The sequence below is a fragment of the Sorex fumeus genome, unplaced genomic scaffold, assembly GCF_029834395.1.
Source record: "Sorex fumeus unplaced genomic scaffold, SorFum_2.1 ptg000041l, whole genome shotgun sequence".
In the NCBI taxonomy this organism is placed as follows: domain Eukaryota; kingdom Metazoa; phylum Chordata; class Mammalia; order Eulipotyphla; family Soricidae; genus Sorex; species Sorex fumeus.
Genome location: NW_026606098.1, coordinates 6,505,279 through 6,530,367, shown reverse-complemented (window position 1 = coordinate 6,530,367; position 25,089 = coordinate 6,505,279). Strand labels below are relative to the sequence as shown.

The following is a 25,089-nucleotide window of genomic DNA, read 5'->3' as shown; positions in this document are numbered from 1 at the left end:
GGGGGACTTAGGGAGGGTCAATGGAGAATCACACAAAAGGGGAGTGCTGTATGAGCCCTGGAATCACCCAGAGGTTGGTGTCTAGCCTCTTCAGCTCCCTCAAGGGGGCCAGGTTGAGATAATACACCAAGGTTGAAGGGCTACCCAAGCTACAGAGAAGAGCACTGCTCACATCACACTGATCCGTGACCTCTGCAGAACAGGACCAAACATCTAGTCAGCTGCTCCTCAATGCACTCCCCAGGATAGCCCGCCTGCTAGAGAAGGCACATGTGGACTTTATGAAAGCAGCAAGCACAGAGGACCTAGTCTATATCCACTGAGAGGTGGCAGAAGTTTCATCTATGTATCCAAATCCATGGGAGAAGTGCCACAGAGGCTGTAGCTGTGGGATTATGGACAGAAAAAAACCCACATCCAATATGTGTTGACAGTTGGAGAGGCTGGCTTGGGACATATGGGAACTCTTGTGATTCCCCTACATGTTTCTGGGACCCTGAAACTGCTGTCCAAAGAGGTATCCTGAGAAACAGGTACCCAGCCTACCCCACACAAGGCCTTACTTTGAAGCTGCCAGAGTCAGCATCCTCACTGAGGGCCGGGGCCCTCACTCCTGGCTCTGGATGCTGGGAAGAGATCTGCAGAGCCGTCTTGTCAAGCTTCCGCATAGATTTGTCCGACCTCTGAAAGGAACCACCAACAGCATTATGTAAAGTTGTTGTTCTCACAACAGCACAGGACTGCAGCGGAGAAGCAGGAGGCAATAGTTCTCAGCCCCGGGGTTCCCAAAGACTCAGCCCCCAGTTGTTAGTATCCTACCGGCTACATGGATAAGACCAACACAATGGTACTGACATGTTTAAAATTGTCCTTGACGAATCCCTCAGTTCAAACACAAAAATTAAGTACAAATGGATCACTAAGTGAAACTAAAACTTCTGCCCTAACACTCAAAAGAGCAAATGAGCACATCATACATGTCACTTCATTCAACACTTTTTTCCGAGGTTCCTACATCCTGCAGAGATGTAGATCTGCAGAATCAGGGAGTTAGATATTTGCAAATCATCTGACAGGGAGGTGTATCAGAATATGAAAAGAACACCCCAAAAAACAATCATTAGAGACAGGCCAAAGACTAACAAACACTTCCTCAATGGAACTACATAGAAACTGCCAGATTGATACCACATGACCCCCGAGCAACACTGCTAGATTTGATCCTGAAGGCCCGCAGGACTGCCAGCGCAAGCCCAGCTCACATACTCCTGGTCCAGCTCTGGAGGAGCAGTGTGGGTCTCAGAGCTCAGTGCATAGCCCCGAGCATCAAGTGTGGGATCCGGGGCTCAGTGCATAGCCCCTAGCGCCAGGTGTGGGACCTACGCTCAGTGCACAGCCTTTTAGCAAGTGGTGTTTCAGGGTCTTCTCCAGCTTGGACACCGCCCGGCACAGCTCCGCTTTCTCCTCAGCCACTGTGCCAAGTGCCTTGCGGAGAGACTCGTTGTCATTCAGCAAAACATCCACCAGCTGGACATGGAGCCCTGCTGCCATTTTCTTCTACAGAAGGAGAAAAGAGAAAAAAAAGTGTAAAGTTGTTTTGCTGAAAAGCATACAATCTGTTTTCCATTTTTATTTAAAATGTTTTGTGTGTTTTAGGAGCCAGAGTGATAGTATAGCCAGTATGGCACTTGTCTTGTACATGGCTGACCCAAATTCAATCTTGGCATCTCATATGGTCCCCCAAGACCCACCAGGAGTCATTCCTGAGTGCAGAGCCAGGAGTAAATCCTGACACCAATGGTGTGGCAAAAATAAATAAATAATTCTTTTTTGGTTTTGGGCCACACCTGGTCCAAAATCCAGTTGATTCCTTCTCAATCCTCTGAGGAACAGAGGATTATTAAGAGTTGAGCTGACATCATAACCTCTTCCCACATCCCCTGTCTTAGGTTCTAAGAGTTCCATCAAAATGTGACTGGGGCTCACTGCACCCTCCTCTCCCAGATGAAAAACCCTTTAACCCACAGAGGGCACAGGCCCCTGGGCAGGAAGTTGCTGGTGAGTAGGGACAGAGTGTAAGAGCAGTAGCATTCCCCCTGCCTAATTTGCACGACCTCTTCAGATTAACATTGTGGTTCCCACCAGCCAGTCACAAGGAACTGACACTAGTGACCTCTGCTGCAGCTAACAGGCTCACAATTTCCAGCTCAGACTGGGAATCTCACTTCTAGTGAAGCTCTCAATATCAAGGAGAAAGACCAGCTGGGCCAAGTCCTGTCTGCTCAAGTGCCTTATCGTGCAGAACAGACAGGAGCCCCAAAGAAGGAGACATGGGCACTGCTCACCGGGGAGGAGCTGGGTACAGTCAACTCTGACTTGAGCTCCTGCAAGGTACGCAGCAAAGAAGCCACTGCCTTCTCGTTGGAGGACGTCCAGTCATGAATTGTCCTGCAGACATTGAAAGGCATTTGTCATCTCCCCCAGAGGTTTTGGCGTCACCAGGCTACCACCTTGTGGTGGTCAGGAAACCACACAGTGTAAGATCAAGTTCATGGCCTGTACAGGCCAGACATGTGCTGTTTCCAGCTCTCTGGACAGTGTCCCTGGCCCCAACGAGACATCCAAAAGGTTTGGCTTGGGCCTGGAGCAATAGCACAGCGGGTAGGGCGTTTGCCTTGCATGCAGCCAACCCAGGTTCTATTTCTAGCATGCCATATGGTCCCCCAAGCACTGCCAGGAGTAATTCCTGAGTACAGAGCCAGGAGTAAACCTTGAGCATCGCCGGGTGTGACCCAAAAAGCAAATGAATGAATGAATGAACGAATGAATAAATAAGGCAGGCACACAGGAATTCTGCTCTGAGGATGAGCAAAGGTGTGTGCAATGTCCCAGGTCCCATATGGACCATGGAGGAACACACCATGAGATGTGTCCAAAAAGGTAAGAGTCCATGGTGGGGCTGGGGGTGGGGGGGTGAGTCCCTGGGTCCCATAGGCATCTAGTCTGTGAGACCTTTCTGTGTGGCCAAGAAGGCCTATACTGCTCTCTGCCAGGATGCTGTGGCAGGAATCAAAACTCTCAGCGATGTCCTGCTCTAGGGAAAGAGAGAGGCGACAGGAACCCAGATTCTCTTGACTTTTAGCTATATGGTAGCCACCCCAGAGATTCAGGGAAGGTGAACACAGAGACTCCTGACCCTATACCCCTTGCAGTACCAACTCCTCTCTGGGTAAAGGACAAAAAAATCAGACTGGGCACAGGGAGAAGGTATCTAAAATAACATAAATGGATTTATGTCCTGTTAGTAACAAAATCTAACTTTGCCACTACTTTTCAGAAGAGAGCTGCCCATGCCTCCATCCAAACATGGAAAGAGAAATGGAGTTTTATGAGTATCTGAACCTGAAGGTCAGAGAGGTAATTCCGGGCTTAAGGTATATGCCTAGAATGTGAGTGACCCTGGTTTCTCTTTCACACGCGCATATTCTCTCACACACCAGACACATTCATATTTTCACAATACTCTCAACATATACACTTATATTCTCATGCATGCACACACTCATACACACATATTCACACTCATGCTCTCACATACTCTAACCCATATGCTCTCACACACATTCAGTCTCAGCCACACACACACTCCTCTTTTTCTATCTCTCCATCCCTCTTCCTTTCCCTCTATCTCCCTCTCTCCCACCCTTCCTTCCTCCCAGTGATTCTTACTGAGAGGAGCTTCCAGACCCCACAGTAAACACTTGGAGGAACAGTAACAACAAAAAGAACCTGAAACCTTAGAATGCGGCTACTGGAACTAATGTTCAAGTGACACACCTGTCCAAGGTCTGGTTGATGAAACTGGTCAGCAGCCCCGCAGCACACAGTAGCTGCTGCCGGATCTTCTCCAGTCCCTGCTGCTGTGCATGCAGCTGCTCCGACTGTGCGCTGGGCCGTGCGGCACCCTCCGCTTGCAGCTCTCCCAGCATCCGCTGCAGCTGTTTCATCTTGTGCTCACTGCGCTGACACTGCAGCTCCAATTCTCGCTATGGTGATGGCAAAACAACATAGAAACACCTTCACTTAGTGCCCCTAGGGCCCATCACGCGCAGTAGAAGGTCCTTCCCTGGAACTGGATCCCAAGTTGATCCAGCTCTGCACAGGTCTCCCTCAGAGCCATCTGGTCATCCCCCAATAGCTCCCACTGGGCATTATGAGTAAGGAGAACCACACAGATGCCACATTTCTGAGTCTCAAGGGTTGTTAGATCCAAGACAATTCCCAGAGTGAAGGTCAAGACCTCAAGAAGAGGAAACAGGATAAAGAGTCCCAGATCCAAGTTCTGGACCCCTGAGACACAGACAAGACGACCCACAGACAAAAACACATACGCACAATTCACAACACATTCATACATTTATTCAAACAGACACACACCACACAGTCATACATGAATTCAAATACACATTCACATACTGCACATTCATACACTCATTCTTACCCACTCTTTCTTACTCAGCCACACACATGTGCACAAATCCAGACACACAAAGACACACACATTGCACATTCATCCCACTTACCACACAGACACATACATTCAGACACACACCATTCATCCACACACAGGCATGTACACATATTCACACACACCACACATGGAGGTCCAGTCCCTGGAAGACCAGCCTGAGGCTGGCACCAAAGTGGGAATGGCAGTGGCAGGCCCCTGGCCTTGGGGTGTAGGACAAGAGGCACCTATCTCTCTGTGTCAGGCTCCAGGCCCAGCACAAAGCCCTGCTCTGCAGGGAGTCAGAGAACACAAAGAAGAGCAAGGAGGCATCTTCTGGAGCTCCTGGGGTGGGCCTCACCAAGGAGAACCTCAGGAGTCAGAACCAGAGGCAATGGTTTCCCCCGGAACCTACATGTGCTAAACCTCAGTTCAAACAGGGCACCTGCAGCACCTACTTCCATGCGGAAGCCAGACAATGTGTGTGTGTGTGTTGTGGGGGGAGGGGGGGGAGAGGGGTAGAAATATATGAGCACCTCAAGTCCCAGGTCAGGGAGTTGGGTGCAGGGCCACCCAGCCCCCACTCCACACCATCACTCCATTGAAGGGCATTTACCACAGGGACCACCTGATCCAGAGCGCATGTGTGACCCTTGGACACTGGGAGAGAGAAGCATGCAGAAGGGTCCACAGAGCAGGGGGGAGTGGGAGTTGCTGGGTGCAGCTCCATTCTAGGGTGATGAGAATGTTCTGAATTGACTGCATTGAAGCACAACTCTGAGAATACTTCACCTGATATCATACAAAGAATGCACAACAGAGCCACAGACCAATCTCTCATTAACAGAAATGCAAAGTCCTTAACAACACATCAGCACACTCCATCTGGTGCTATGTAGAAGACTCACGCACCCAGATCCAGCAGAATTCATCCCAAGAAAGCCAGGATGGCTCTGCCTGAGGGAGTTATGTGCATTACTCAGCACACCAACCCAAAGGATAAAACCCGTGACTCCAGACTGACGAAGCTCCTGAGTGCAGATGACTACGGAAGGGGCAAGGGGTATTTCCTCTGATGATCTCAGAGTTGCCATTTCTTCCCAGGGAAAGACTCGCTGCTGTCCCAGTCAGGAAAAGAGTGAGACACTGACCCTCACCACCACCCAGGCCAGGCAAGAAGTGAAAGGGCAACTACATCTGCTGGCACAGGACAGCACCTTGCAGAAGGCAATCCAGAGACTCCATTAGAAAAAAACAGAACTAAGAAACAGTTGTAAAAGACTGAAGAAGTAAGATCAACCTATTGAAGGCAACAGTATTGCCTCAAAATGAAATTAAGAAAATAATTCCACTTAGAAACATTAGCGTCAAAAATCATGCTGGAGAAAAATGTAATGGAAAGTACGAACTTATCATCTGAAAGAAACTGCAGAGGGGGGCCAGAGTGATAGTACAGCGGGTAAGGCATTTGCCTTGCATGCAGCTGACCCAGGTTCAATCCCCAGCATCCCATATGGTCCCCCAAGCACCACCAGGAGTAACTCCCGAGTGCAGAGCCAGGAGTAACCCTAAGCATTGCTGGGTGTGACCAAAAAAATAAGTAACTGTGGAGGCCAAGAAAATGGGATTTCACTTTCTAAAGGGTGAGCTCCCGCTGCAGGCCAGCTGATACCCAGTAATGCCAGGCAATGAGCCATTTCAACCAAAATCCCAGCAGCTTATCTGTAGAAAGGGAGCAGCCACCCCGGGCTGCCATGCAAGTCTGGAAGAAGGTCACATGGAGCATCAGCTTCCAAGTGAAGAACTTGCTACCAATCCACAGTGACCAAAGCCAGCTGTGTCAGATCCTCTAGTGTGTGCTGGTGGCTCTCACCAGTTTCTCCTTGTCTCTCTGCCATTGCTGCCACTTGTCTGTGTCGGCTGGGCTCAGCTGGGCTCGGCTGCGCAGGGGCCTGTGGCCCTGCTGCTCTCTCCGTCTCCCGTGCAACTGCTCTAGCTCTGCCTGCGCTCCCTGCAGCAAGCCTCCTGGCTCTGGGTGCTGGGCCTGCAGGGCCTCCACGGTGGCCCTCAGCACGGCACTCACCTCCTTCTCTTTCTGCAGCTCTGTGTAGCGCCTCTGTGCCTCAGCCTCCAGCCGCTGCTGTGTGCGCATGGCCTGCTGCTGTGCCTTCTGCAGTGTGGTCTGCAGCTCCCGCACCCGGGCCTGCTCCTCCTCCAACTTCCGCAGCAGTACCTGCTGTGCCTGCGTCTCCTGGAGGGCACAGACCTCCTGGGCTCTGCGGCTTAACTGCTCTGTCAGGACACGCTCATGATGCAAGGCCTCGGTCAGCTCCTGTGTGCGGTTGCGCTCAGCCTCCAGGCTCTGCTGTAGCTCAGATAGGCGGCCCCGCTCCTGCGTCAGCAGTGCCTCACAGCGAGACGATTCAATCCGCAACTCCTTCTGGAGATTGTCCTTGGTCATCTGTTCATGCTTCAGTGCAACACACAGGCGGTTACTGCGAGCAAACTGCTTGTCCAGAGACGCCTTTAATTCCTGCATTATGAAAAAGGAAGGAAATTCAATGGAAGAGCAAAGGGAGGGAGGGAGGGAGGGAGGGAAGGAGGGAGGAGGGTGAGAGAGGAAGGCAGGGAGAAAGAGAGCAAGAGAAACAGCAACCCTCTCTCTCCAGCTTCCCAAATTCCAATTCCCATTGTCCAGCCAACACTCAGATACTCAGCAATGCTCCCTCAAATTGCAAGGAGGCAGGATGGAGTGTCACTGCAGCTTCACCCCAGGAGCAACGCTGGCTGATGGGTGCATGGGGGCACCCATCCAGATGCACCCTGGCACTCGCCACAAGATGCCAGCCATATATCTGGCCCCTGGGCCATGGACAGCGTCAAACTGGGAATAATGGTAAACAAGTTCAGGAGCCGGAGGACACATGCCAAACAGTGGAGCACCACCCAGAGCAAGCACCTCTGATCAACATACTGCCGGCTGCAGAGACGCAGCAAGCTCTCAATCACACAGCCAACCCTCTCAATCACCACCACCACCAGGATGCTGAGTCACGGAGCAGCCCAGGAGAGGATGCTACCCGCTGCCGTCCAGTACCTCCACGCTTTTAGTGCTCTGGCCCTCTGTGTGCAGGTGGCGCTGGCGCTCCTCCTCAAGCTGGCTCTGCAGGGTGCACTCCCGCTTGCGCTGGCTCTCCAGCTCCAGAAGCGCCGCACGCAGCTCCTTCTCTTTCCCATGCAGTACAGATCTATGCGGGGACAAGACCAGCATCGGGTACACTGCAGGTGGGGAAGTCCTGCTTCACCTTATTCTCTGCCCGTGCGCCCAGTCCCTCCCCTCAACACCTTCCCAACACCTGTCCCCACCCTGAGCACAGCAGCCCACCAGGGGCCACACCTCAGCTGGAGAACCTCCTTCTGCACGTCATTGAGGGACTGTAGCAGTCTTTCATTCTCCTGTGTACACTCGCAGAGCTCAGATTTCAGATCCTTCGCAGTGTTCTGTGCCACCACCAGAAGCTTCTGACTGTTACTTGCTTTCTCTTGCTCTTCATTCAGCGTTTTTTGTAGCTCACTTGCTGTGCATTTTTCTTGCTCAACCTTATATGCCAATAACTCAACTATAAAGAGAAAAAGAATGTGGAACGGCAGGAGCCAGAGTTAGAGCAGTCATGCAGAGACTACAGGGAACAGACCTGCCTTGGAAAGGGGTCAGGGGGTGGAGGTGGGGATGGGGGAGTTGATGAAGCTCCTGCGAGAGCAGCCACGCAGAAACTGCAGAGAACAGACCTGCCACGGAAAGTGGGGGTAGGGAGTGTGGAGGTGAAGCCACTGGGACCCGGAACCTATTTGTTTCAAGGAGGACCCAAAGACAGGCAGGCAGTTAGTGGGTTAGCCCACAGGGCTATGCGGGGCACATGGTGGGCTCCCAGACGTGAGGCCAGGCTCTGGATAGCCCCTGGGGCTCCAGGATCCCCACAAGGCAGATGAGGCTTCAGAGAACACACCTGCTGTGCGTGAGAACTGCATGCGAGCTTTCCTGTGGTTATCCTAGAGACATTCTGCATCTCTACAAAGAGCTAGGCAGGAAGGGCTCTGCCTCAGCACAAAGGGCCCCACTCCCAAAAGCAGACATAAACCCAGGACACACAGGGTGATGCAGCCTGCAACAATGTTGGGTGACAGGCCACACCACCAGACACGACAAACAGCCACAGGGCCAGGGAGAGGCTCAAGGGACTGAGCCCGTGCTTGGCATGCAAGAGCTGAACCTACGCACACCATGCTAAGCACCACTGGGTGTGGCCTCCTAAAAGGCAATCACCACAGCAGAGAGGTAAGAGTACTTGAGAGTACTTAAGAGTACTCAAGAGTGGCTTAAGCCACAGTTTCTGGGGATTTTACTTATTGGGGGAGGAGGGGGAACAGGAGGAATAATACCTGGTTACGTTCAGGGTTTACTCCTGTATCTGTGCTCAGGGATTATTCCTGATGGTGCTCAAGAGACCATATGGGGTGCCGGGGATCGAACCTGAGTCAGCCGTGTGTAAGGGAAGCTCCTTCCCTGCTGTGCTATCGCTCTGCATCCAAACAGCCCACTATGGGGTGGGGACCATGAGGGGTCCCACCTCACCACAGCAGGAAGAAGAGCATAATCTGCCTCATTTGTAGATAACAGGAAATTTACATTAAAGACCCCAAAGAATCAACAACCCAGAGGGTAGTTCCAGGCTCTTGGCTGTGGCCCGGCAGTACCCACACTGGGGATGCAGTTGCCTACTCTGCCCGCAAGGTTCCACCTCTATCTGGGCTCACAATTTAAGCCAGGCTTGCCTGGTACTCAGGCAGCGAACCCTGCTCTGTGCTGTAGCCCCAAAAGGCCCCAAAATCGCTCATAGGGGAACGTGAGAGGTACCAAGGCTGCACCCACCTTGTCTGCGCAGCTGGTGCTCTCGCCGGCTCCCTCGGGCCTCGGTGCTAGTTAGCGCTGTGCATAGCTGCTGCAGCTTCTCCTGGTTCTGCAAGTGTGTCAGACGCAGCTGAGCACGCAGAGCCTGGATCTCCGACAGCAGGCGGGTCCTCTCTGACGGCTGCGGGGGTTCCAGAGACTCCTTCTGACCCTGGGGAGCAGCAAGTGCAGGCTGAGACTGGATGGTGGAACCCCCCAATTCTGGGCTGCACATGCCCAGCCCCACACTTCCACCCAGGACACTGTACCTAGTATAGGACACAGGTCATGGCTGACTGCCCCCTCCCGAGGATTCAACTACCTGCTCACGCTTTTGGGTTGCTGGGGTTGGAAGCCCCTTTAGAACCGATGTCGGATCCACAACACCATGGCCTTCCCACAGGAAATGCTCGAGCGAGACACTGGGCTCCCCCTTGCTCAGGGCACTTGGGGGGACCTGGAACTCGGACAAGGCCAGTATCTGGTGGCTCTCATCACACACCATCTGAAGCAGAGCCTGCAGGAGACAGAGAAGGGGAGTAACTGAGTTTAGGGAAGAGGAGGTGGTGGTGGTGGTCTGAGTTGGGGGAGTGCTTGTGGAAAAGCAGCTTGAAGGGACAGTGCGGGAGTCTGGCAGCCTCCAACCCCTCTCGGGACAACTGAAAATACAGAAGCAGCCTGGTGCAGAGGGGCACTTTGGGATGAGCCTGAGGGATCCAATGAGAAAATCCCTCACCAAGCTGGAGACTCAAATGATCAGGGTTAAGCCTGCTGGGAGAGTTGGGCACCAGCAAGGGAGAGGGAGAGAGAAAGAGAGGGAAGGAGAGACAAAGGGAGGAAAGAAAAGAGGTGGGAGGGAGGGAGGGAGGGAGGAAGAGAGGGAGGAAGGGAAGGAGAGAAAAAAGGAGATGGAGAAAGGAGGCAGGGAGGGAGAGAGATGGAGAAAAAAAGGGAGGAGGTAGAGACAAATGAGGGACAGAGGGTAGGAGGGAGGGAGAGAGGAGGGATAGATGAGAGAGGAAGTAAGAGAGCGGGAGGGACAGATATGGGAGAGAGGAGAGAGGCAACCATGGGAAAGCGAGGCAATGGGCAGTTGGAAGGATAAGCAGGGAAGGCAGTATCCCCCATGTGCGCCCAAGCTGGGCGCTGGCAGGAGAAGCCCTGGCCACATACAGGAGTCCAGTCACCTACACACACCTACACACACACCTACACACAACACATACACGCCCTGCACAGTGGGCAGAGTCTCTGTGCCCTTCTGCTGAGCTAAACTGGAAGATGATCCCACTTTTCTCTCTTGTGGTCCAAAAAGCAGCCACACTGCTAGCATGGTATATGTGCGACCATGCAAGCAACTAGTGACAGGTCGTGGTGCTACCCATTCCTGAGTCGGTGACGGGGCTGCCCTGCTCCCTGTGCATCACCTTCACTTGCTGTGGGTGCAGGTCCTTCTCCTTCATGGCGGCTGAACAATGGCGCGACTTTCTGGAAGTGGGGGAAGGCACAGCAGGAGAAGCAGCTGCGAGGCTCTGGATATCTTGGGTCAGTGTCTCTCCAAGCCCTGAGCTATCACCTAAGTACACACAAGGGCAGGGTCCAAAACCACAGTTCTTAGAGGCATACCCTGGGCACTCCTCAAAAGCATCAGTGAGTCAATAATTCGCTCAGAAAAGCAGTGACAAAGCCAGCCACCTAGATAGATAAAAGCAGGTCAGTGTGGCAACCACTGATGGAGCTGGCGGGCAGTTCGGGACCGAACAGCACAGCTCCCCATGCTCCCCAGTTTCTGCCCAACTCACAGTGGGAGGGAGAAAATGATACAGTCCTGGGACATGACACTGCTGAGAGCCAGGCCCTACGAGGGAAGCTGGAGGCTCCCCACTCAGGTAAGGAGGAAGCAAAAGTCACTCCACATTTTTGGCCAGCTGCCCCTGGATGTCCTCCACACAGTCCTGAGCCGTGAAAGGTGGGAAGCTGCATGGCAGCGTTAAGAGCAGATGCCACCGTGGGCCAAAGCACATGCCCACACATGCCGAGCATGAGCAGTTGTGAACAGAACACCACAAAGTACCAGCAGATTTTTCAGGAGCAAAATGCCATCAAGTTCACAAATTCCTTGAGCACAGACCCAGAAGATCACGTGGAGACACAAGGGGTGTCACGAGACAGCGGGAGCAGACCCATCAATTGCCACCATGCTTGAACATCACAGAACACACAGCTGGCAGGAAATGGTCACTCACCCTTTCCATTCCCATCACTCTTCCCTTCCAACTCAGGGGGAGGTGAGCTTGATTTTTCTTGAGTATCAAGAGATGTTATGATAAAATCTTCAACATCTTTCTCCTGTTCAAGTAAGTAAGCTCTTAAATAGTCATGAAGTAACTTTATACAAGATAGAAACTTTCTAAGGCTTGAAATCAGATTATCTGCCTAAGTACAAGCCAAAAAATGCTCAGAACGTATGTCAAGACACATAAGTCAAGTGTCTCTAATAATCTATGTTACTACTTCTCAGAGATTATGTTTTTCGGTCTAAATAAAACCCTCAGGTTTTTTAAACGTAACATGGGGGCCAGGGATATGCTCAGTGATAGGTAGAGCACATGCCTCAAATATTTGAGACTCTGGGTTCACTCTCTAGCACTCCTTTTTGAAAAATAAATAAAACAAGGGCTGGAGCAACAGTACAGTGGTTAGGACATTTTCCTTGCACAAGGCCAACCCAGGTTCAATCCCCAGTATCCCACATGGTCCCCCCCAAAGCCCAACAAGAGTAATTCCCAAGTCATTCCCAGGAGTAACCCAAGCACCACCAAGTGTGGTCTCAAAACAAAAACCAAACCAAAAAAAAAAAAAAAACCAGCATAAACTATCTGCAATCTGCTGGGTTACACCTCACATAACACGTATCCCCTGGTTTTTTCTTTTCTTCTAGGCCTTTAAAGAAAAATCTCAAAGCTGTTAGAAAAATGTAGTCAAAAGTAACTTTTAAAAAAGCACATTGAAGTATCAATATTAATTTTAACACTAAGTGCAACCCGTTAAATATGAAATACAGAGGTCAGAGTGATAATACCGCAGATAGGGTGCTTGTTTGCCTTGCCTGTGGCCAACCAGGATTCAATTCCCGGCACTACATATGAAACCCCAAGCCCCTCAGAAGTGATCCCTGAGCACTGCTGGGCGTGACCCCAAAACAAACAAGAAATAGGAAATAAAACTTTGAAATGTGAAGAACACTCCGCTGTGAGGAAACTGCATGCAGCCTGCGCAAAAATGGTTTTCGTGACTGAGTCCCTGAGTTGGCAGCACCGGCCTACAGCTCGTCAGACAAGCACCACCATGTCAAGAGAAGACATCACTTGGGGGAAGCCAGGTGGTGGGGTGAAGACAACAGGGTTCCTTCCAGTGGCCAAGCCCTCTCCCAATCGCTGTGGGAGCCCTCTGGAGACTGGCTGTCCCTCCACACTACACATGGTAGTGTCAGCAGTGACACAACAATGCCGCAGCTGTGACCCTAACCCACGCCACACTCCCCCAGGGGGAGCCCTCAGGCGCCCAACCTTGAGAGCTGTGAGCGGGCCACCTACCACAGATGTCCGCTGCAAGTGCTGGTCTGCTGAGGATATTCTGTCCACTACTGGTGGAGACTTCTTTGGTGCAGAGACCTCCGGAGGACCGAGCAGCCCCGGGCGGCTAGCCTGGGACACTAAGTCACTCAGTCCGCCCTGCAGTGACACATCCAGGCTGTACTGGCTCAGGACATCCATGCATGGGGTGAGGGGCAGGCCAGGCTGGGGCTCGAGGGATGAGTCTTTCCTGAGCAGCTCAGGAGAACTCCAGGAAGACAGGTCCAAAGCCCTGAGTGCGTTCTTCAAGCACTCAGCCCCAACATGTGCATGGCTGAGTTCACTGGGGCTGCAGCATGAGCTGGCCTGGGGGGACCCTGGGCGGTCCCCATCAGGGATCCTCCACTGCCTAACTCCTCCCATAGGGCCCTGAGCCCCAAGCCAGGTGACCAGATCCCGCGTGGCTTCATCAGCAGGAGATGCTGTCGGAGGACACAGTCCATCGGCCTCTTCTCCGTCACTGGTGCTGCCGCCTGCCTCTGCGTTCTGGCTCTGGGAGTTCATGCAGTGTACCAAATGGTTCAGTTTCTCTTGCAGCTGCTTCACTTGGGTTATGAGGTCGACTTTTCCCGGCTGATACTTTCCCAGGGACTCCTCCTCGTCCTGCAAGTAAAAAAGCATGTGGGGTCACCATGAGACAAATCACATGGGGCATGGGGTCAGGAATCTCCCCCGTCGAGCTGGAGCACTGGGGGTGGGAGCAGGTGCAGCCTCAGGGGCAGGGGCAGGGGTAGGGGTAGGTGCCACTCCTCTGTACTAGACACTTCCAGGGGTAATGAAAAGGGGATGATATGTAAGTTCGGGACAGTTCATCACTTCAAGGTTTCCAGGGCAGTAAGAATCAGGTTCTGGGAGCCCACAGACACAAGTGTGCACAGCAGCTGCATCTGCTCCACAGCTGCAACTTGGGGAGGCCTGAGACTTGCAGCAGACCCGCTGGAGGGAAAATCAGGTCAAACCTGTCAGACTCATGCCCTCGGCTTCTCAGCAGCAGGCCCACCCCGCCCAGGCTCTGGCGAGAGCAGGAAGCAAAGGATCCAGCTCCATACAAACATTCCCAATAGCAGGAAGCTCAGTGGCAGGTATCAGTACAGACACAACAAGCACTGTGACCCCTGGGGCGAGGGCCTGTCATCAGAGCAGAGAGTGGGGTGGGGGGGTGCACTTATAGGAACTCTTCAGTTCTATAGACAGATGAAGGAGATGCATGAGCTGGATCTGCCAGGCAAACAAGAACCAAAGCTGCTCCCCAGGCCACTGTCACCCTGATTCCTGTGCCAACTTACTGAGGACAAAAGGATCTTCTAGAGGGAACAAAGGTCAACCCTATGTGCAAACACTGAGATATACAGGTCTCTGACTCACAGGACAACCTGGGGTTTCCTGGCTGCAACTTCCTTCAGCATTCATATATGCCCTTATCATGAGAAGCTACAGACAGTTTCCTGACATGATTTGAAAAATCCCAAGGCCAGACTCTGTCATCCAGCACAGCGGAGGGGTGAAGGCTGGGGAACAAAAGGCCTTAGAACTCATGGGGCCACTAGTACTCACAGTCCACTCTGGGAGCAGTCCCCAGGAGGTTAGTCAGGACCAGCAGGGCCCCTGCACTCCAACTCCAGAATCTGTCAGTTGCTACCCCAGCAACCACTGTGGCGTCTGCCGTAGGACAAGGGACCTGAGGCTCTATACATAAGCAGCTATGGAACAGGCCCAGCTCACATGGAAAAGCAGCAGGAACGGAAGTTTACACCCGGGGTGCCAACTGCCATGGTCCATGTGCCCACCACGCCCAAGATAAGAAAGATCAACTTCCCAGTGGCACCTATTCAGTCTGCAGGGCAGAAATGGTTCTAGTTGCTCTGCTCACCTTGTGGGGAGCAGTAATGAAGCAAGCAGGAAGAGTCAGAGGCACCAAAGCTCGATCCACATCTCGTAGGAAAGGGACCCTGGTCCCATAGCACCTGGGCAGGGACTGGTATTCACAGGACATAGCCAGAGCCCACCCTGGGCCTAGTTCCCCCTTGTCCCAGGCAGGCAGGAAGAAAGCACTACCGCTAACCAATCCCCCAGCAGACAGGTTTGGCACCCAGAAGGATGTGTACTGCTCTGCTGGGACAAGCGCTATCTGGCCCAGACCATAGGCAAATGCTGTGGGCCACGGAGCCACACGCAGCCATGCCACACTGTGCCATACCTGCACAGGCACTGATTCGCTGCCGAGGTGGCCCTCAGCCTTCACCAAGAGCAGCTCAGGGCACAGTTGCTGCTGGCGGGCACTGAGCACCGACATGTCGTCACGCTTGAGGGTTCCAGCATCAGTGAAAACCACCAGGGCTTTGTCCGGGTGCAGCTCTGCCGCCACTGGACTCTGCAGAACAGACAAGGATGAGGGGCTCAGAAAGACACAGGGACGCATCACTGCCTACAAGTAAGAAGTGTTCCTGCCAGCAGGCCCCTGGGGAGACACAGGTGACTCTCCTAAACTTCAAGGTACAGCCTCAGACCAAAGCTGCTGCAGTGTGAGATATGCACATGGTTAGGGTGCTGAGGGCAATCCATCAAGCTCATGGACACAGCCCTGAACTAGTGTGGAACACAGCCACTGACGGCCTCAGGTCCACACAAAAGCAAAGTGCATAATATTTCTGAATGAAGGGAAACATTTTCACAGGAAATACCAATTGAAGAGAGAAATCAGGGTGGGGGGTGTAGCTCATGTGGCCAAGCACAGCTCCTGTGTATGCAAAGTCCTGAGCTGGATCCCCAGCATGGGAGCTCCACAAGCACCCATGGGAACAGCCCTATAACATCATGATGAATGAGGATATGTATACTGGAAAGAGACCAGAGAAGGGAATGAAGACGAACAAACCAAAGCAATGTCAGTAGTGCTGGCTGTTCTCCACAATGTTTAATAGTAACTGTTCTAGAAAGTCTAAGGCTGGAGAAAAATGCAACGGCTAATGTCCTTGTCTTGGACCCCACCGACCCCAATTGAATCCCAGGCACCACAGAAGGTCCACCAAGCATTGCCAGGGGTCATTCCTAAGCACTGAGTCAAAAACAACCCACCCCTGGGCACAACCACGTGTTTCCTCGATGCCTCCAGAGAAAACAGTCTGAGTGCTGAACAGTGACAATTTCAGAGCTGTGCACATTACCTGGGGATCACGGCCACAGCCGAGGGAGGCCAAGCTCTGCACCCTGCTGCCCACATCCTGCTCTAAGTCTTGATCTGCTGAGGTCTCCTCGGACCAGGGACTCTGTGCCAGGGAGTGGCCCTCCCCACGAAGGTGGCAGGGTCCCCGAGGCTGCTGCTGCCGACCCAGCTCCTTCTGACACCGCAGGAAGCGCTGGTTCAGCAGCTGCAGCTGACGGCTGAGACGGACGCACTGTGTTCGCAGTCTCTGCAGCTCTGGCGTCTCATCGGTAGTCGCCAGCAACTGTCTCTCCAGTGCCCCTCGGAAGTGAGCAAAGGCCGCTAGGATGGCCTCCAGCTGGGTGGAGTGTGCCCACCTGCGTCTGCTCAGGCAGGCAATTTCCAGCTCTCTGTCTGCGATTCTGGCTTCACACTCACGGATCCGGGAGGCCAGGCCCTGGGCTTCAGTCTCCCTGAGGGCTGTGCTGCGCTCCAGCTCAGCCAGCCTTGTGGCAGCTGCCGTTTCAGCATCATGCAGGCGCTGCCGCAGGGTCTCCAGGGCCTGGCTGTGCCCATGCTCCTGCTCGGCCAGCAGCTGGCTCAACGCCTCTTTGGCTGCCAGAGCATCCTGGAGCTCACTGGCCAACGCTCCATGTGCCACAGCCCCATCTAGCTCGCTCTGGAGGCTCCCAGCCTGGCCTTTGCTGACCTCGTGTCCCGTAGGGCCCGCCAGGGACAGCTCTCTCTGAAGCTTCTCGATGACTTCATGGAGTTGTTCGATCTCTTCCACTTTATCCTTCTGCAATCTCTCCTGGTTCTCATGCAGATTCTCAATTATGGACTTCAGTTCCTCAATTTCAGAACTCCTGTCATATGCGGCCTGAGGAAACAAGGCACATTTCAGAGAAATGACATTCAGAATTTCCCTCCTACACAGAAAACTCACCTGGAATTCACTCTGAAAATACTGGAAAGACTTCGAGGCTTAAAAGTACAATGGCTGAAGCCGAAGAGACAGTACAGGGGGAAGGCACTGGCCTTGCACTCGGCCAGCCCCAGTTTGATCCCCAGCACCTCACAAGACTCCCCAAAGACCCTGTCAAGAGTGACCCTCAGGAGGATGTCCTGAACACCACCAGGTGTAACCCAAATGTGCCCCTCTCCACCCCTCCACCACCCTCCCCCCAAAAAGTGCTCAGACCTGAACCTCCTCAGCCCCAACAGCTCCCAATGAGGCAGTATGTTAGCACCAGAAGTAAAGAGCATGCCTAGGGCTCGCAGGGCAGCACTGGGCATGCATGTGCTGGCTGATGTAGCCACAGCCTTGTGCAGCTACAGGTGGTGGGGTGCACTCCTGCATGACTGCCCTGTGAGGAATAACCAAGTGCGGCTCTTCACACACTGTTGCATGCGTCAAACACCAAAGAGCTGGTACATGCCTTGTGAGCAGAGGGACACATGGAAAGATAGTAGAAGTGACCAACCAGTTTAATCCCTGACACCCCATATGGTTGGTCCTTGTGCCCCATCAGGAGGAGTGATCCTTGAGCTCAGAGCCAACAGTAGGCCATGAGCACCACCAAGAAGGGAGAGAGGGAGGAAGGAAGGGAGAAAGGGAAGAAGAAAGGGAGGGAGGGAGGAAAGGCTAAAGAGGAAAAAAGGAAGGGAGGGAGGAGAGAGCAAGAGTAGAGAGCAAGAGAAACCCAGCTTGTAACAAGCATAAAAAGGACATATAAAGAGGATGGGAGACACTGGAACAATGCTGATGGACAGGGCAAAAGAGGCACGAACCGCTGACATCTCTCTACCACTCTCTCTCTTAAACACACTCCACACTCTCACATAGACTAACACCCAAATACATTCACTCCACTCTTACATACTCAGTCCATATTCACACACTCCACACTCAAACACTCACTCCACTATGACAAGCTCACACACTCACACTCATACAGTTCCACACACTCAGCAGCACACACTCAGCAGGCAACAAGGACTCTCTTAAGGGTAAATTTTCATTGTTATCTCCACTAAAGACAGCTTTGTGTTTTGCTCAAGAGAACCAAAAACAGACCCAGGAGTGGGAGGTCAACAATGAAAGCGCTCATAACATAAACCTCACTTAGTAAGAGCCACCTCTTCCCCAAACTGAATGACCCAAAGCAGTGATGGGTTCACATGGTGAATATTTGCTGATGTCTATGAGCACTGTGCCACTGCAGCAGTTACACCTGACGAGCACCTGAGCAGTGTGGCACTTGTTCTGGGTGCAAGGGGCAGGAGGTGGGGTCGCTGTTCCCCGGATAGGAGCCCGGGCTCTTACCAGAAAGCTGCCTGCTGTCCTGCACTCGGGCCTGCTGGGATACTCTCCCTACAGGCACCAGGCCTACAGGAGGCCCCCAACTGGTGGTGCTAAAGGATGGCACAGAGCCTGGGGCCTAAGAGGGCTTGTTGGTTTACCATCAAGCGGGCATTCTCCTCCTGCAACTCCTGGACGCAGGTGGCCGCATGGCTCTGCTTTAGGTTCAGTTGCAGCATCTCTTCGTCTTTACTGACCATATCAGCTCTGATCTTTTCCAGTTGCTCTTTTAAGTCCAAAACCTTGCAAAAAAAAAAAAAGATAATTATACCCAATATTCTAGTTGGTTTCATAACAAAACTTTAAAAGGGTCTAAAAATGTACCACAGAAGCTGCTGTCGCTGCTCTGACCCCAAGGTGGGTACAGACAAGGAGTGGCAAGATGGAAGGGCCCTAGGAGCACACACCCCACAGCCACCACCTCACCTCAGCGAAACACACCCTACAGCCACCACTTCACCCCCGGGGATACACACCCCACAGCTACCACCTCACCTTGGGAAACACCTCACAGCCACCCCACCTCACTTGGGACACACAACCCACAGCCACCACCTCACCTCAGGGAAACACACCTCAGAGCCACCACCTCACCTTGGGAAACACACCCCACAGCCACCCTACCTCACTCGGGGCACACAGCCCACAGCCACTCTACCTCAGTCGGGGCACACACCCCACAGCCACCATCTCACCTCGGAAACACACCCCACAGCCGCCACCTCACCTCAGGGAAACACCCCACAGCCACCCCACCTCGGGGAGCATATCCCACAGCCAACCCAACTCAGGAGTCCGCACCGCACAGTCACATCACGTAAGTTGGGGACACGCACTGCACTAATAATCTCACCTCACTCGGTCATATACCTGATACCCACCTGTCTCAGGGACACACCCTCACAGTCACCTCAACTCACGAGGGTGCACAACCCCACACCTACCTCGTTCTCCCGCTGCTGGAGTACCTCCTGTGCTGCCTCAAGCTGGCCTTGCGGGCACTCAAGACGGCCCCCTGGCACGAGCATGGGGCACTTGGCCTCGTCCAGCCTGGACTGCAAAGAGGACACCAGAAGCAAGTGGCTCATCTGTTGCTCCTGCAGCGCCTCTCGGTCCTGTCCAGATGGGAGGAGATGCATCTATCAAGACTCCAGGAGCAAAGTGGGCTCAAGTGCCCATCATGCTCACAACAGACACACGCTACGGACCCACACGCACAGAGGATATATCTGCCTGGGGAAGGGCCTGGCATTGCCACAAGTGGGAGGCTTATTCACAGAAATCACTCAACAGGTAAAAAATAATCTTTGGTCTGTTCAAGATTTTAAAAACTTGGAAAAAAACTTGCCCAAAAGGCAGGCAACAGCTAACAAAATATATGTTCATGGAACAATAACACCCCATGACGAAGTTTACAAATTACATTCAGTGTGGACAAAACAAACTCAATGGGCAGAAGCAGACTGGAATCTATATATGGACCAATTCTCTGGAGGTAATAAAAGTGTTATCAATATTCCTGGCACTTAATAACCTCTGAACATTTACTGAAGGAAGGAGGGAGAAAGGAAGGAGAAAAGAAAAGTAGGAAGGTAGGTAGGAGAGAAGGGGAAGAACAAATAAAGCCAAAAGGAAGGCGTGATGGAAAGGGGGGAGGAGGGAAGGAGGAAGAAAGGAATGAAATCACCACACATCAGAGGTCTGACTCCCTGGACTCGGTGCTCAGGAGGCCTGTGCAGCCCTGCACCTAGAGATGCAGGATACAAACAGGCACTGCCCACGCTCATCCCCACAGCCACTGACAAATTCCTAAACTCAACCACTAAATTAACAGGTACTGGTGCTTTATGAATTACTATGAACAAATTCTGAGACTCTGAGAAATAATGGAATGGACATGCTCAAGACAACATAAAATGCTGCCACAGTAAATGTGACGTCATGATCTAGAATAGTGTCATTTCTTCTCGGACCCCCTTCTAGCACAAGCTCTGAAGGCCATGCCATGTGCTCGGTGCTGAGAGGGAGCAGCCCTTCCAGCCTCATCAGAATTGAGGTCCTGAGGTGCCCTTGGCAGTCTCTGGGTGGGGGCCAGCTGAACTTTGGGAATTGTTCTAGCCAACTTGTGAAAGCCAGGAGGGTCAGGAAACCTCGGGTCCACGCCTATGGAAACTGAAGTCGTCGGAAGTGAGTTAAACTGTGGGTCCCCCAGCACAATTAAACTCTCACAAGTTACATGTACTCAATGAGAGAACTGCCTCCCCTAAATGTACATGCGTGCATGTGCATGGGCACAGAAGGGACAGAGGCCTTGCCTTGGAGGCCTGCCACACCTGGTCTGCAGCAGGGCTTTCCCCAGGGAGCCACCGCCGAGGGCAGGCAGCCCGGGGGTCCATCCTGGAGTGCTGACCTGCTGTAGGCCCTGCACGATTCTCCTATGCTGCTCCAGCTCCCCCTGCAGCTGTGCCACCAGTCTGCTGCTGTGGGCATTGGCCTCCTCCAGCCTCTGGATCTCCTGCTCCTGAGTTGCCACTCGCTTATCCACCAAGTCCTTCTTCATGGCCAGTTCATTCAGCCCATCAGACTGTTCTCTCAACTTTTCTTGTAATAATTCAACCTACAACAAAAAATGCTTAGGCAATAAAGTAGTTAAGAGAAAAATTAACTTCCAAATGAGAAGGCTGACTGCATGCCTCAGAGAACTGATTCTGAGTGGGGGTTTCTGCCCTCAGCCTCACAGGGAAGACGGTCTGAGGGAGTGACAGCTGTCTGGAGCAAAGCAGAACAAAGCAAAATTCAGCGAAATACCAGGAGTTCTGACAGTAACAAGTGGGTTACTAAGCAGCCATCAGGGAAATCCAAGAAAAGGGTCAAGAGTTCAGCTGGGTGAGACAAGGTCACTGCAAAGAAGAGAATCAAGGGGGCTTGGAGCGACAGCACAGCGGATAGGGCATTTGCCTTGCACACAGTCAACCTGGATTCTATTCCCAGCATCCCATATGGTCCCCGAGAAACGCCAGGAGTAATTCCTGAGTGCAGAGCCAGGAGTAACCCCTGAGCATCGCTGGGTGTGACCCCAAAAGGCCAAAAAAAAAAAAAAGAAAAGAAAAGAAAAAGAGAAGTTGTAGGACGCAGGGTCTGTGGTGCCACCAGAGGGGGGTGACATGAAAGTAACTGACCAGAGAGTACAGCAGGTAAAGTGCTCACTCCTGGTTCGATCCCCAGCACCACCTAGGGTCCACCAGGAGTGATCCCTGAGCACAGAGCCAAGAATAAGCTCTGAGCACCAACAGGTATAGCCCAAAAACCAAAACAACCAGATCAACTTCAGCTACTACCTCACAGCCGCAGCCAAGCAGAAAGCAAAACACATGTACAGGTCCCCAGCACTGTGCTGTGCGCGTGCATGCACACATACATACACCCCTAAACTTGTACCATCTGTACGCCAGAGGCACACATCACACACAACACGATTCCACACATGCACACATCACACACCTCACGTACACAAAAACACAGTACACATCAAACGTACACCACACACATCACATACACGCACGTCACATGCATACAAAAATGACATATATGTCACATGGTCACGCATATCATATACATGCATACATATCACATGCAGACATCACATTCACATCACAAATTATACGTACTCAAACATGCACATCACACACCACACGAATATATATGCCACACATCACACATCATGTGCATGCACATCAAGTGCACACAAGTCACACGCACCAAACACATTACACGATCCGTACAATACATACATGCATTTTCAAAGCTATATATAATATGCACACGCATCAATTGTGCATTCACACACGCACACACACGTTGAGAGCAGGTGGCCCCAGCCTCACAGAAGGCAGCATGCAGCCTACCTCTTGGCCCAGCTGTGCCTGCTGTGGTTCCCAGTACATGGAAGGGAAAGAACAGAGTGGTAAGGACTTGAGAAACAGTGCCGATGCCCCCAGTTACAGCAAGGCATACAGTCACTGACTTACATCGCTATCTCGGGGGCCTTGGGGTTGCAGTCTGGCCGCCTGACGGAGTTGCTCCTCCAGCCGCCGGATCTCCTGCTGGAAGTCCTCGCGCTCATGCTCCCGCTCCACGGCTTGCTCCTGTGGGGAGAACCAGGGCCTTCAGTCATGCTCACTGCAGCTCCCGTCCTCAGCATCCTCACAGGTTAGGGGGACAAGCGGGGCAGGCGTGAGGAGCTGGAGCCAGCAGGAAGTTGGGGGCACCGAGCCCACGCACATGAGGCTCAGGGTCAGCCTGACAGAATGCAGCCCAAGCTTAGCCTAGCCCAGCCTGGCCTGGACCAGCACAGACCGGCACTGCACAGGACTGCACAGCACGGCATGACATGGCCCAGCCCCGCATGGCAGGAGATACAGGGAGCTCGCTCTACACTTTAACCCGCCCAGGGTTGACTCATGAAGGAATCGGAAAGCTGGTGGTGGTGGCCACTGCAGATGTAACTAACACCCACACACTTACATCCATGAACTGCCGTTGGCTGCGCAGGTGCTTGTCCAGAGACTCCATCTGCTGCCGCAGGGCTGTGAGCTCCTCAGCCTGCTGGGCACAGGCTTGCTGCCGTGACAGCTGCTCTTCCAGCTCCGACTCCAGAACCTTCATCTGTGACAGCAGGGCAGAACGGTCCTTCTCACACTGCTTCTTCGTCTCCAGATGCTCCTGGGCGAGAGACGCCACTTCCGTGCGCAGGGCTAGCAAGGAGAGCAGACGGGGAGGACTCCAAAGCTCAGGTGCTGCCTGGTGCCACAGAAGCAACCAGAGATCCCAGAGATTCCCTGGCCCAGTCCAGTCATCTGCAATGGGGCACTGGACTCTGCGGTCCCTTCCCCTCCAGAAGGGGTGTTGGTCAGCCAAGGCCAAAGCACAGGAAAGGAGACCCCACAAACCAGCAGGGGCCTGTATCCTGCCCCACACAAGCCCACAGTGTGACATGGCCACAGATACTCACTGAAAATCTGGAACTCACATTTTTTTTTCTTTTTGGGTCACACCTGGCAATGCACAGGGGTTATTCCTGGCTCTGCACTCAGGAGTTACTCCTGGTGGTGCTCAAGGGACCATATGGGATGCTGGGAATTGAACCCGGGTTGGCTGCGTGCAAGGCAAATGCCCTACCCGCTGTGCTATCTCTCCAGCCCCTGGAACTCACATTTTAAGGGAAAATGTGCCATTGAAAGACTGACTAAAAATTGTAAAGGACCTGCTAATAATACAGCTTAGAGTTGCTCAATGACATCAGGTAACATTTTAGGAATTCTATCTTAATATTCCAGTAACCTCTGAACAGGTTTTGGGTGACCCCCTGCAATGACAGGGGTGGGGGATGCTGGTGAGGGAACTTGGGGCTCCCACATACAGAGTCCATGCTGCAGGCTTCAGAGCATCAACCCAGACCTATCATTTTGTTTTCTATGGAGGGTCACACCCAGCAATGTTGAAGGGCAAAGGAACTGGGGCCACTCTCAGCCATACTGTCCAGCCACATTTAGTCCAACCATGCTCAGCCCAACCACGCTGAGCATGACCCATGACCCAGCCATGCTCTGCCCAGCCACGCTCAACCCAGCCATGCTTGGCCCGGCCATGCTCTGCCCAGCCACACCTGACCCAACCATTCATGACCCAGCAACACTCGCCTGCTGATTTGGTGTCGGGCCAGGTGGGCCGTGTGTAACAAGACCACCAGGGTACTCCAGTGGTGCTATGATTCAAGCCCAGGGGATACACGTGAGAGCCCTGTTAAGACCAGGGCTCTGCAACGTGAGCAATCTCCCTCCTGTTCTGCTTTAACAGGGGCCACAACTGGCAATATACCAGGACCGCATGGTGCTGTTGGCTGAGCCCAGGCCTTCCACCTGTGCCATACCCCAAGCCCTGAGTTCCTGAAACAGACCCATGTAGGTACAAATTTTCCACACCGGTATGGAAGCTGACTGCAGGCTATGTGGACTCACCCTGTGCAGTCAGCTGGTCTCTGACCTCACCCCTGACCTCACCTCTGAGCTCATGGTTCACTCTGTCCTGCAAGGTACAAAGTCACTTAATCACTCTGGGGATCAGAGGACCCAAGTTGTCTGCTTGTGGCAGGTGGGTGGAGGTCATGGCTGTGTCAAGGGAGGAAACTGCTAACTATCAACACATCTAGAATGGACTGGTAAGAGGCCACAGCCCAGAGAAACCTACAAATTAGTACATGTTCAAGGAACTGACGGCTTAGCATCTACTGAATCCCAAATAACTTAAACAATCCCAAAACCTACGTAGTAACTCACAGAGTTCACTTATACGTGTCCAGCTCTGGAAACTTCATCGTGATTTCTATAACCTGAAATCTTCTACCCAACAGAACTTTGCAATGAGTGGTCACACCACGAAGCCAAGCAGTAAAGTCGCTGCTGCAGGTGCTGTAGCACTGGGCAGTGTCTGGGCTGT

General features: G+C 52.7%; 1 protein-coding gene across 1 annotated transcript in view; it reads right to left on the bottom strand.

Annotated features, from left to right (window-relative positions):
• The window catches only part of PCNT (pericentrin), a 48,252-nt gene that overhangs the window by 5,296 nt on the left and 17,867 nt on the right, over positions 1–25,089 (bottom strand). Inside the window, exons 14-33 of the mRNA XM_056119545.1 lie at positions 23,119–23,348; positions 22,623–22,739; positions 22,500–22,520; positions 21,005–21,211; positions 19,539–19,709; positions 18,696–18,836; positions 16,255–17,112; positions 15,288–15,461; positions 13,052–13,693; positions 11,702–11,804; positions 10,883–11,031; positions 9,778–9,972; positions 9,438–9,627; positions 7,905–8,127; positions 7,605–7,755; positions 6,591–7,040; positions 3,838–4,046; positions 2,346–2,448; positions 1,384–1,557; positions 564–683 (exon numbers count right to left, since the gene is read on the bottom strand). Coding sequence (XP_055975520.1) covers positions 564–683; positions 1,384–1,557; positions 2,346–2,448; positions 3,838–4,046; positions 6,591–7,040; positions 7,605–7,755; positions 7,905–8,127; positions 9,438–9,627; positions 9,778–9,972; positions 10,883–11,031; positions 11,702–11,804; positions 13,052–13,693; positions 15,288–15,461; positions 16,255–17,112; positions 18,696–18,836; positions 19,539–19,709; positions 21,005–21,211; positions 22,500–22,520; positions 22,623–22,739; positions 23,119–23,348 — 4,628 coding nt within the window. The remainder of the gene's footprint in view (positions 1–563; positions 684–1,383; positions 1,558–2,345; positions 2,449–3,837; positions 4,047–6,590; positions 7,041–7,604; positions 7,756–7,904; positions 8,128–9,437; positions 9,628–9,777; positions 9,973–10,882; positions 11,032–11,701; positions 11,805–13,051; positions 13,694–15,287; positions 15,462–16,254; positions 17,113–18,695; positions 18,837–19,538; positions 19,710–21,004; positions 21,212–22,499; positions 22,521–22,622; positions 22,740–23,118; positions 23,349–25,089) is intronic.